General features: G+C 44.1%; 1 protein-coding gene across 5 annotated transcripts in view; it reads left to right on the forward strand.

The window, feature by feature from the left end:
* The window catches only part of JPH1 (junctophilin 1), a 91,738-nt gene that overhangs the window by 71,408 nt on the left and 7,443 nt on the right, over nucleotides 1-12,887 (forward strand). For all 5 annotated transcript variants that reach the window (XM_025265218.3, XM_025265220.3, XM_025265219.3 and 2 more), the window contains exons 3-4: nucleotides 582-700; nucleotides 10,626-11,263. In XM_025265218.3, the coding sequence (XP_025121003.2) occupies nucleotides 582-700; nucleotides 10,626-11,263 (757 nt within the window). The remainder of the gene's footprint in view (nucleotides 1-581; nucleotides 701-10,625; nucleotides 11,264-12,887) is intronic.

Raw genomic sequence — 12,887 nt, forward strand, 5'->3', positions numbered from 1 at the left:
GGATTTGATCCTGTACATTTTGAACAGTAAGCTTTGCTTTAAAGCTGTGCATAACTTCCATGTACATTCTTCAACCTTGCAAGAAAGATCAAGGCAACTCACAGGTGTTCATCCGCCTTTTTTATCATTGACGTCTTACAGCGAAATGAGTGCAGAACTTTTCTGTGGCAGGTGTGGGGCCAGGGTCACTTTGAGCATTTCTTCCCCTCCCCGCCTTCCCCATAGACCATTTTTGCAGGTCCTGTATAATTACCAGGGTGCCACCCTTGCTGCGGAGAAGGCAATGGCACCCCACTCCAGTACTCTTGCCTGGAAAATCCCATGGACGGAGGACCCTGGTGGGCCACAGTCCATGGGGTTGCTAAGAGTCAGACACGACTGAGCGACTTCACTTTCACTTTTCACTTTCATGCATTGGAGAAGGAAATGGCAACCCACTCCAGTGTTGTTGCCTGGAGAATCCCAGGGACAGGGGAGCCTGGTGGGCTGCTGTCTATAAGGTCACACAGAGTCGGACACGACTGAAGCGACTTAGCAGCAGCAGCAGCACACTTGCTGACCAACCCTCTGTGCTTCTGCAGGACCGCCCACGCAAGAGCCAAAGCCGACGCAGCAGACCAGGCCGCGCTGGCCGCCCGCCAGGAGTGTGACATCGCGAGAGCTGTGGCCCGAGAGCTGTCGCCTGACTTCTACCAGCCAGGTGGGACCTGCGATGCTGTTGGTCGGGGGGATGGGAGCAAGTAGGACCTGCAGTGGGTGGGGGGCAGGTAGGAGCAGGTAGGACCTGCTGAGATAGGAGGGTGTGGGGGGCTAGGAACGTGGCCTCTGGTTTCCTTTCGCCTGCTTTTCTTTATAATCTGAAGATCTGTGCCCCCTGAGTTTCAGCAGGACTACAGAAAAATTGGGAGCTTAGAGTAACACATGTCTGAAGTCTTGAGTATTAGTGCTGGAGTTCTGGCTTGTTCTTCCCCAGTGCGTCTCCCTCGCCTTCTGCTCTCCCACCCAGAGCAGCAAACTTCCAACTGATAGCATAAACAAGATGAGAATCTAAAAGAAGCATCTAAGAAATTGTGTTATGTGTTGGGGTCCATCACAGGTGCTAAAACAAATACCTCAAAATCAAGCACCTGTAACAATCACATTAGCAAAGAAAAAAACTAGTAAGTACTGGACTCATTTTTTTAATACACCTCAAAGGAATGTTGGGATGTAAAGAAATGCACCACTTAAAGACAGTGCCGCTGCACAGACTAAGAGGAGAATGTATGTCATGATAGAAGAAATGAAAGGGACAACCACGCACACACAAAATCAACCCAGATCATCTGCCTCTCAAACGTAATACCATAGCAGTAAACAGATATTTATAGCAGGTTTAAATATTTAACTCCTTAGAGCTTTCCTAGTAAACTGTTTCCATCCCTTTCTTTAATACAGGATGTTATAGGATTATGTTTAATATGTTATAGGAAAAGGTGGCAATTGCCATTTTATTGATTCTGCATTGTTTTAGAAACAACTTCCTGTTGATTAAAGGGATCAACAGGTTTCCAGGCAAAGAGACTAAAAGAAATGTTCTTAATTTCTAAGTATCGAAATTTATGTTTTCTTCATGAAGAGTTTTTCCACATTGGTTTCTGTTAATCAAGCTGGATAACTAGCACCCTGCACAACACGTGTGTCCAATACCTGTTTGGTTCCAGTGAGGGTGATAAAATACTGGAACCCACAGGGCATCCGTGTGACTACGTGAACAAGGTAAGTCACGGTGTACAGAAGAGCAAGCTTCCATGTAAAAGCTAGAAAATTGACTGTAATATAGCATGGGAGAATGAGAAAGAAAGGACAGGATTTTTTTTTTTTTTCTGTGAAGGGTGAAGACAGTAAAAGGCCATGTTAGCAAGACTCAGTTTTTATGAGAGCGCTTTGGGACAGGGCTGGGTTCGGTTGCAGAGTGATTGAGTTACTATAGAGTGACTAGTTCTGTATAGCTCAAGGGAGAAAACCAGTGGCAATGGATGTTTTCTTTCATGTGCAGCCTTTGTGTTGTGTTTTATTTTATTTGTGTCCCATCTCTGGGTCGACTGAAATCATTTAATGCATACTTGTTTTATTAGGAAAGGGAAGTTTTCCATTTTGGGGGGTAGGAATAAACACTTCTCTGGAAGTTCCCACATCCCTGGGCCTAAGGACCTTGGGAACTACTTGTTTTAGGGTGTGAGAGCTGAAGAGGGGGTTCAGCCACCCAGGAGGGACCCTCTTGTCCCTTTGCAGCGGTGATACTCTTGGGAGCAGCTGGGCAGTAGGGAGACAAAGCAGCTTCATGACGCAGCCCTAGCCTTGAGCTGCTGTGGAAGCAAACAAACTCACTATTGTCTGCAGATGGTAATTGCTCAGTTCTGTTGTTCACTCCGCTGGGGATGGGGTCCCTGAGATTGCCAGTTGGTATTAACAGGAGGTAAATGATAGGGGAGGTCATCTCAATTTTTCAGACTAAAAGGTTTTTTAAAGCCTTTTGTGATGGGAAAGCATTTGAGGAGGGGGGAAAATGTGGGAAAATACCATTCCACCCTTTCGTAGCTAAAACATCGTCACACAAGCCAGTTGTCCCTCAGTAATAAATACATCAGAGTAGCATGAGATGACAAGGGGTCTATTTGAGACAGGAGCTAAGGGGGGACGGCAGCGATCCCCTTTGACCCACAGCCAGCACTACCTTCAGCAACTGTATAGAAAGCCTTTTCTGTACTGAGTGTTATTGATCTTCTCAAGGGAGCATAACTCATGCTTTCCACTGTGTATTCTTCACAGGGTGATCAAATCGGATAGACATTTCTGAAAGGGCTTTCAAGTACTTTTTCTGAGTCAGACTGTGCATTTCATTTACATATCCCAGATACAAATGTTTCCTTTGTTGGGAATGAATGTGTCGTGCATAGAAGTCGTTAATCCTTGGAGAAAAGGGTATCTGTCATAGCTAATATTTTGAACTTTTATGGTGAGTTACCTCTTTTCAGGAGCCGGCAGTATTTTCAGAAGTTTCCCGTCTTAATTCAATCTTACACTTTTTAGCTCAAATCTGTATTATTCTACAGTTCAATTAAAAACTACGGAAAAGGGACTTCCCTGGTGGTCCAGTGGTTAAGACTCTGTGCTCCCAATGCAGGGGGCCTGGGTTCGATCCTGGTCAAGGAACTAGATCCCATATCCCGCAACTAAGACCAGGCACAGGCAAATAAATGCACAGTAAGAACTGTGGCCATGTGGGATAGCTTAACCATTCAAAGGGCATGTTAGAACAATACAAGGCATTCGAATAGATGTATCCGACCGTGTATGTAGGTAATTGCATTCGTGTGTGTAGTTGAATTCGTGTGTGTGTAATTGCGTTCACACACAGAAACCTAAATTGCCATGAGTAAGAGTGACACAGTGAGTCATACCCCCCAGAACTTAGAAGTAAGATTGGCCTCTGAGAATTAAATGGACATGAACTTGGGCGAACTCCAGGAGGTGGTTGAGGGACAGGGAGGCCTGGCATGCTGCTGTCGATGGGTAGCAAAGAGTCGGACATGACTTAGCAACTGAACAGCAACTGAGTGTTAAAATAAGCCCACGAGACAGCACAGGAATGTATAAAATGATCATACGTGATAGGTAGTATGTCTGTAGTTCAGCAAGATTTCCTTGTGACCTGATTTAGTGTATTAGAACTTACTAAGACTTGGTCACCCAAAGTAGTATTAAAAAAAAAAGAGTCACAGAGGCAAAAATAGGCAGTGTCCATTCGAATGCTATCCAGAGGAGAGCGATGCTGTGGCCAGAACCTTGGAGCGTTGTAGTTGCGCTGGCAGGGCGTTTTGTTATGGGGAAGGACAGGGAGAGGTAGCCAGCCGTGTATGGCTTTATTGGCAAGATCATCCGAGTGAGGAAACGGATGCAACAGGCGCGCTCAGCCTGATGCCATTGGATACATGATTCAGCTCATGCCTCTGTCTCGATTCCGCCGTCACCAGTAACCTTCTAATTTTGGTCAAGCTTCTCGTGGAGGTCTGCCAGTGGGGAGAGCGTGCCCTGGTGGCATCGGTGCTGGTCCCGGCCTTTGTGACATTTACCTTGCTCATTGTGAACTGATGAATCGCTCTTCTGGTGTCACACGTCAGTCTTGTGAGCTTCGGCGATGGGAGTCGGCCCTGAGGGGTGGCGCGGCTTCAAAGAGCTGATGAAATGGGCTTTCTGAGCCAGGAAAGCCGAGACAGGACTTGGGATGGTCAACGGAGGAGGTGGTGGGGAGCTGGACATGGCGAAGGGTAATTGGGAAACTCTGTGTATGGCTCTTTTCCTCCCACTGTTTCAGTTTCCTTTCCATCAAGATGCCTTATTTTGTTTTTTATTTCAAGTGATGTTTATCAGTTGTGGGGGTGACTGGTCATGGATGGAAAAAGCGAATGTGACTACTTATGTAGACTATACTTATATAGAGTATATTATATATACATAGTATAGGTGACTATATTATGTAGAGCCCTCTTGGGAGGTGACCCAAGCAACAGCCTCACAAGCTTTGTCTTCCTGGGTTTAAGCATGTCTATTAGTTGACTTGGGCTGCTACAACAAAATACCATGGACATGGTGGCTTACACAACAGACATTTATTTTTCTTAGTTCTGGAAGCTGTAATTGCAAGATCTGGATGCTAACACGATTGGGTTCAGGTGATTCTTCCCAGCTGGCAGACAGCCTTTCCACAGTCCATGAACCTGGAGGACGAGAACTCTGGTGTCTCTTCCAGTTTTTATAAGAACATTAAGCCCATGAGACTCATGAGAGTTTCCCCTCATGAGCTAAACTATCTCCCCAAGGCCCCACTACCAAGTAACATCACACTGGGGGTTAGGGCCTCAACATCTGAATTTGTGAGGGTAAGGAGACACAAGCGTTCAAGGTATAAGAGCATGTATGTTACACACACATGCATAGAATGTGTTGATTACTTCAAGTGAAGTCTTTTGGTATAGGTTATTTTGAGACAGTGTCAACTAAGCTCACACTTCTGGTATGAATTAGAAGTCCTAAGAATTGTCTATGCCTTGGAATAGGAAATGGTAACCCATTCCATATTCTTTTGCCTGTGGAATCCCATGGACAGAGGAGCCTGGCAGGCTACCATCCATGGGGTCACAAAGAGTCAGACACACCAACACACATTATTAATAAGTACTTTTTGTTAAGGAAAAAAGTTTCCTGGAATAGATAACTTCTAAACTCACTTTACAGACCCAAAATTTGGAATAACTTTTTTTCATAGAGAAAGGGAAATGGAATAATCTACTAGTTGATGAGAAATTAGTAATTCATGGGACTTTGGGTTATTACCACCTGTGTATCCCACTGTATCCCATTCGACACACATGTGTACTGAGAGCCTGCCATGTGCACAACCCTGGCTGACTGTCCTATGACTTGCAGACCGGAGTGCTGCGGTTCTGTTCTCAGAAGTTGCAGTACAGTACTGGATGGGACCCTAAAGTCCTTTGGAAAGTGTCATTCTTTCCACATAGTGATCTGCCATCAGTTGTATAATTTTTTTAAAACCTTTCAATCTGGTCTTCTTTTAGTGACTGACAGTCCCCATCAAAAATACCTAAATTCCATGTAATGACTTCTGATGTTGCTACAAAGCGTGTGCACTGCCCTGGGGGGTCTTCTTGGTGCCCCCCACCTTTTCACTGAGGCTCACCTATGAAGAACTAGCTAAACGCCCCGCTGTTTTCCATCTGCTGTATCTGTTCAGAGGCTTCATGCCAACTGTAACTCAACCTCTCCGGGTGGGGACCTGACAAGTGCTCAGCATTGTTGTTTTGTGTTGTGCGGCACGTCAGTTAGCAGGTGACCTGACTTCTTCCCAGAAACATCCCTTAAGGACTCAGAAATACTGTCTGTAAAAACAGACAAAAATGCTGACTGCAGCAACTCTCAGCACTTGTCATTTCCTCCCTGGCGATATTCTGACCCATCTTTGTAGTGAGCCGCTGCAGCTGATCAGCTCTGTGGTGCTGGCATCGCGGCGTGGGCACGTTAGCACACAGAACAAGCACAGGCACGCCATGCGCCCCCCAAGAAAACGGTCCAGGAAAACTTCTGCCCTCCACAGTATGTTAGATATTTTGTTTTAAAAGCACTTAATCTTACTCTGGAAAATCTAAGTCTACACCCTCATTGAGCTGGCCCGCCCCAGTTGACTGTGCCACGTTGGAACCATTTCCAGCTGGATGCAGGTGAGGAAGGCTGGAGTTAGGTTGGCTCTGGTCAGCATACTTCTTGCCATACTGTTCAAATTTATTTTTTTGTGTGTGGAATCAGTCTTTTATTTCAAGGTCTCTCACCCTGGTGTCTTTTTTTCTCGTTTATTTTTAATTTTATATTAGAGTATAGTTGATGAACATTGTGTTAGTTTCAAGTGCACACCTAAGTGATTCAGTTAGATATATACATATGTCTATTCTGTTTCAGATTCTTTTCCCATGTAGGTTATTACAGAATATTGAGCCGAGTTCCCTGTGCTCTACAGGAGTTCCTTGTTGGTTATCTGTTTTAAATGTAGCAGTGTGTACATGTCCATCCCAAACTTGCCATGCTTTTAAATGCTGGCTCTGTATACATTAGATTTACCTGGAGCATTTATTAAACCTCAAGATTTCTAGGCTTCAATTAATACTTACTAAATTCTCTGGGAGTCGCACCCCACACGCCTCTGCTAGGCAGTTCAAGGGGAACACTGCTTTGAAGTACGTTTATTCCCTCATCCAACCAATTTTTAATGGGTAATAAAGCTGGGAGGTTGTGTGTGTGTTTTTTTTTAATCTGAAAGGTGGTGCTAGTAAATTCTTTGAGCTCAACAGATTCTGAGTATCATCAGAAACCCTGTAGATAAAACTGAATACGCCTGAAAACCATGTCTGAGAAGATGGGCACAAGTGAAAAATGCCTTTCTGAAAACATTTAAGATTAGAAGCAATGCACGGGAGGTCTACAGATCTAAAGGAGTTGGCTACACTGGTATTTAAGAGTTAATAAACATAGTAAATATGTTCAGTGGAATCCAGAATATAGCTTTGTAAGGCCATTAATACAGCATCCTCCAGGGGCCAGATCAGTCTCAGCTTGGCCTATTCACAATGGCATAAATTAAGAGGTAGGGGGAGATCTATTTACTCTTTACAAAGAGCATTTGAAACTAGGCTTTGTATTCAGGTATTATAGGTCTTTGTTCTTTTTCCAGATAACTAAAGCATATCACTTTTTTAAAAAAAATTCTTTTTCTGGGACCCACTATCACTGAATTGACTGAGTTTCCTCTCAAGTAAACCACCTCTTGCCGCTGTTAGCATTTCAGCAGTCTCATCCTTTGCTGGCAGCTGTCACGTTGCTGGGACCTGTCAAAGCAGTCCCATTTCAGCCTCTCATCTGCTTTCCGCAGTAGACACAGGTAAGACCAGTGGTTACCCAGATAAACCCTAAACTCTTAAGCATCGCAGTTCCAGTCTCACATTTTCAAATTGAAGCACGCGGGCTTTGTGACAGCTTTATTTCCTGTGGTTCAGTGACTCTCTTCTTCCAACTTTAAGAATGTATAACTAGCCACGTCTGCCAGAGTCTATCTTGTTCCTGTTCTTTTTGGTGTATTTAAGTCAGACATTAGCTTTTCATATGCCTCAATCTTAAGATAGGTCTGCAAAAATAACTTTTGCACTTACCCCTTGGATTGAAGACATTGAAAGTACTTTGTAGTTTGTGTTTCAGAGTTAGGTGACTTTAAGGGGAAAATCCATTGGCTTTAAGAGTCTTGGCCTATTAATTACCTTTGCACGGAACACTTACTACCATGCCTAGATGGCTATTTCAGTCATGCTCTAAAATTGGATGAAAGTGAAGCACAAGTGAAACCAAAGTCTGATGAAATGTGGCCTTGAAGGGTGGGAGAAAATATGCCAGCAGCATACTGCGGAGGGGTGTTGTGTAAAAATAAGTCTGCAGTAGTGAGGGACTTCTCCGTGAAAAACCAGGATAAATTCTCTTCATGGGTTTTTGAAAGTCAGGGTGAACCTGTTGATGAAGAACTTCTCCTTCCAGGGCTGCTGCTAATGCTGCTTTCTCTTGGTGGTAATGGTTAATCAGAGCCCCAAGGAAGGAGCTGGAAAGAAAAACGGCACCTTTTGAATAATTGCAGTTGCCTCTTTTTCTTCAGGCTTCCCTGATAGCTCAGCTGGTAGAGAATCCGTCTGCAGTGCAGGAGACCCTGGTTCAATTCCTGGGTCGGTAAGATTCACCTGGAGAGGGGATAGAATAGCCAAGCGAGATAACTTTCTCTGTGCCGAGAATTCATGCTGCCATATTTAGTGGATTTAAAAGAAAATTGCCAATTTTTGTAAAGAGGGTGTTTAACCTTAAGTTTAGAAAGGAAATTTCGATTGTTAGCATGTGATCTTGACCTGTTTGGGAAGTTTGAACTCTGAGTGGTGGCTTTATCTTCTGCAGGGTGGACTGTGAGATAGAACTCTTATGCTTTTGTCCCTTAGTGCAGCCTATAAATGTGGGCCCTTGGGAATTCTCATTTCTGGGCTTGATACATTACATGTTGCGTGATATTTTATCTTAAGGATCCACAGGAGCTGTGTGACTTTGGGTTTTTCAGCTACTGCAGCTGTTTCCGTATCAGTAAAATCAGGATAATGCCCACTTGCTAGGATTTTGGTAAGGCTTAACACTTTGGAAAAACACCTTGTATAATAAGTGGCCATCTCACAATAAATAATTCGATTGTTCCAGGAAGAGCAGTGACTAGTTGGTAATTTTTTATTTTTATACAATTTTAAAGGTTATTTCCCATTTACAGTTATTCCAAGATATTAGCTATGTTCTCCTTGTTGTACAGTACATCCTTGAGCCTGTCTTACCACCTATAGCTTGTATCTCCCACTCCCCCACCCATACACTGCCTGTCCCTCCCTCCCCACTGGTAACCACAAGATTGTTCTCTATACCTGTGAGTCTGCTAGTTTCACATATTCATGATGCTAAGTGAAATAAGTCAGAGAAAGACAAATGCTATCCCTTATATGTCAAATTATTTTATTCCACATATAAGGGATAACATATGGTATTTGTCTTTCTCTGACTTATTCCACTTAGCATCATGCCCTCCAAGTCCATCCATGTGGCCATAAATGGCAAAATTTCATTATTTTCTCTGTCAGTTTTATGTGTCTAAACCTCTCCTTTATCCATTCATCTGTTGATGGAAGTAGTATGCATTTTTAACAATCACAGATAATTGTCTTTCAGCCCCGCCTGGGGTGAGGGCTGGGCATGGAGGCAGGAAGCAAAGTGATAGAGTCAATGCTCTGGGATTGACAAGAGCTAGTCAGTTCCTATAAGCAAGTTGATGGGTGAGTTCTCCTTTGGATACTCCAGAGATGATACAGTCAGCTACCTCCCATTTGCAGAGAAGAGGGCCAGTTGGACTGGGTGACCTTGATTTGATTTCCTTTGATGAGAAATGGTGGCTGGGTGAAGTGGTGGCCAAAGGCTGTACAGGGGAGGCTACTGGGGAAGGGCAGAGTGCCTGGGCCTTGGAGCACATCTGAGGTCTGCAGAGCCTCCCTTCTCTGGATGCTGGCCTCCTGAAGCGCTCACAGCTGGTGGGACAGTCTTGTAGTACAAGTTCTCCTTACTCTCCCCCAAACCTGCCCATAAAATAACAATGCACCAGGGTCCCTTTTTAAAAACAGGATTCTTTTTTATAAAAATAACATGTGATTGTTAAAGTACTCAGAAAAAAAGTCTTGAGACTGCAGAGCCAAGGACAGCTGGCTTGTCTTAACTCTGATGCCTGCAGAAACGCGGCCGATGCAAAGCCAGACTCTGAAGGGCCTCTGAGTAAGTTATCCTGTGAAGTGTAACCTACACTGCAGTCTAACTGGGCGGTTTAAATGCTCCTTTAATGAAGGGTCATTAAAAAATAGGTTATTTGCATGTTCTCCTCCTCCAATGTAGATGATTTTTTAAACATTCTTTTTAATATATTTAAGTGTTCTAATATATTAAATATTAAGCATACGAGTCAGTTTATTTTGTATGTGAGCCTATACTTTGTACTTTAGTTATACCATGTAATTTGAACGTGCAGATTAATTATGGAGCTGTCAGCAGTGCTCCATCCATATGAATTCTGCCTCCCTGTTCTGCCAGCGGGAGGAAACAGTACAGTTACATGGGAGATCGGGACTGTTTCACTTTTATGTCTATCAAAATAGTGTAAATTAATGGTACATACGTGCGTGTGCGTGCTAAGTGGTGTCCGAATCTGTGCGGCCCCGTGGACCGTAGCCAGCCAGGCTCCTCTGCCCGTGGAATTCTCCAGGCAAGTACATAATCACCTTAATCTTTCTCCCAGGGCATGAAACATCCTTGTGCTTAGTCAAAGCCTTATAAATACATTTTAGAGAAAAAGAGGAAAGGCTAAGTTGATTTAGCAAATATTTATATGTTTGTAGCCATGAGAGGAATAAGCCTTTATACCTTATTTTTATCACCTCCCCTTCTGTTGTCCACTTTCTCCCCAGGCCCAGATTACATCAAACAGAGATTTCAGGAAGGTGTAGATGCTAAAGAAAATCCCGAAGACAAGGTCCCAGAAAAGCCCCCCACACCAAAGGAATCGCCTCACTTCTACCGCAAAGGTACCACACCCCCAGAGTCTCCTGAGCCAAGTCCCAGACAAGGCCGCTCTCCCTCCCCAAAGCCCGCAAGGAAGCAGAACCCCAGTTCAGGGGCGAGACTCAACCAGGACAGACGCAGCGCGGCTGAGGAGAAGGTGACAGCCGCCGTCAACAAGCCCTTGACCTCCAAGGCCCCCCCCAAGGAGGTGGGGGCGGTCGTGCCCTCCTCCAAGTACTCTGGCCGCCACCACATCCCCAACCCCAGTAACGGGGAGCTGCACTCTCAGTACCACGGCTACTACGTGAAACTGAACGCCCCCCAGCACCCTCCGGAGGACACGGAGGAGGAGGGGTCGAGCCAGTCTTCCTCGGCACTGGTGCACAAGCCGTCACCCAACAAGTGGAGTCCCCCTAAATCTGTGACAAAACCAGTTGCCAAAGAAAGCAAAGCTGAGCCAAAAGCTAAGAAGTCTGAACTTGCTATACCAAAGAACCCAGCGAGCAGCGATGCGCGCCCTGCTTTGGAAAAAGAAGCCAATTCAGTAAGTTGTACGAGATGTGGTTCCCTGTCCCTCTGCTCCTCTGGGTTCTTCTGGGTGGCATCAGGGGAGATTGACGCCTTGATGACAACAAGGAGCCCAGGGCTGTGAAGGGTAGCATTTATTAGCACCAGTAGCCTAGCCACCAGGGGCTCTCCAGGCAGCATTCGCGACCTTCCTCAGGCTTCCTACAGGTGGGCTCGCGTGACCACCTTGTCCCAGCTCCACTTTCACAAGCCTTTACCAGCACATGGTGGTAAGCTTCATGGGAGCTGTCTTATTAGCTCCAGCTGTGGTAACAAAAAACTATACCTTGAACTGGGTGGTTTAAAAAGGAAATGCTTATTTCTCACAGTTCTGGAGGCTGAGTGGTCCCAAGATCAAGGCACCAGCAGATCTGAGGTCTGGTGAGAACCCGCTGCCTGGTCCATGGACCACGGGCCACCTTCTCCCTGAGTCCTCGCAGGGCTAAGAAAGAGGAAACTAATACCATCAAAGGGCTCCAACCTCATGACCTGATCACCTCCCAAAGGTCCATCCTCCAGGGCTTAGGGCTTCATTGTGTGAATTTGGGGGCAGGGGACACAAACGGGCAGCCTGTAACAACAGCTGACTGCTGGGGCTGGGAAGGAATCACGGGCCTTGGCCAAGAGGCTGGCCGTCGTGCTCTAACCAGGAGGAGAGTTCCACTGCCGTTTGCTACGTTCTTAACTTGCCTTTAGACTCCACCCCCACAACAGTCAGCATCTTTCGACAAAACATCTTTTCTGGCTACTATTGTGAATTATTCTCATAAATGTTTAGTTTGGATTTTATTTAATAGCCAGGCTTTTCAGAACTACTACTTTCCTGTATAAAAAGTGAACATTTTCAATTGGTTAAGAAAGTTACTTTGGTTTTCTAATTCCTCAGAGTATAAATCTTCCTAAAATTTCAGTTTTCTCATAGATGCTGGTTTTATTATGAGTCTTCACCATTTACTGTTTTTATTATTCAACCAGAAAGCTCTCATTGATATCTTTGTTCAGTAAGATTTAAAAGTCTGTTAAATTGTTCACCTGGTCATATGGCTTTGGAAAAGATTGTAATTTAGGGAAAAAGCCACAGTTGACCCAGTATTGACTAGTAATTTCTGAGACATATTTGCATAAAGGTGTAGATTAATATTTTGGCCAATAAGAATATAACCATCTGTTTACTTTTGTCTGTCAGTCTGCTCATAGGGTTAACATTGAAATTCATTTTTCAACTAACTTTTACGTTTGAAATTTCTTAGGTTTATTTTGCTAATATCTATTAACATGGGTTCCCACCTTCTTTAAATTCTCACCTTTTTAATTATCTAAATATAAATTAATCAAATTAACATGATTAACTTTCCAAGAGTCAAGCTTTTATATAGATACGTGGTTTTCAAAACAGTAACTTTGAGACTCACTGTTTAGTAAGCATTTTTTTAACATTGATATATCAGTATCCTGATACTAAATATGTGTTAATGTTATCACTACTGAATTTGTTAAATGTGATAACTTCTCTTTTGGCTTTCAGCATTTATCCATAGGGTTAGTCAAGCTTCCCATATAAATTGGTATTAGTTTGCTTGATTTACAAGAGGAAAATTCAG

This window comes from Bubalus bubalis, chromosome 15, assembly GCF_019923935.1.
Source record: "Bubalus bubalis isolate 160015118507 breed Murrah chromosome 15, NDDB_SH_1, whole genome shotgun sequence".
Lineage (NCBI taxonomy): Eukaryota > Metazoa > Chordata > Mammalia > Artiodactyla > Bovidae > Bubalus > Bubalus bubalis.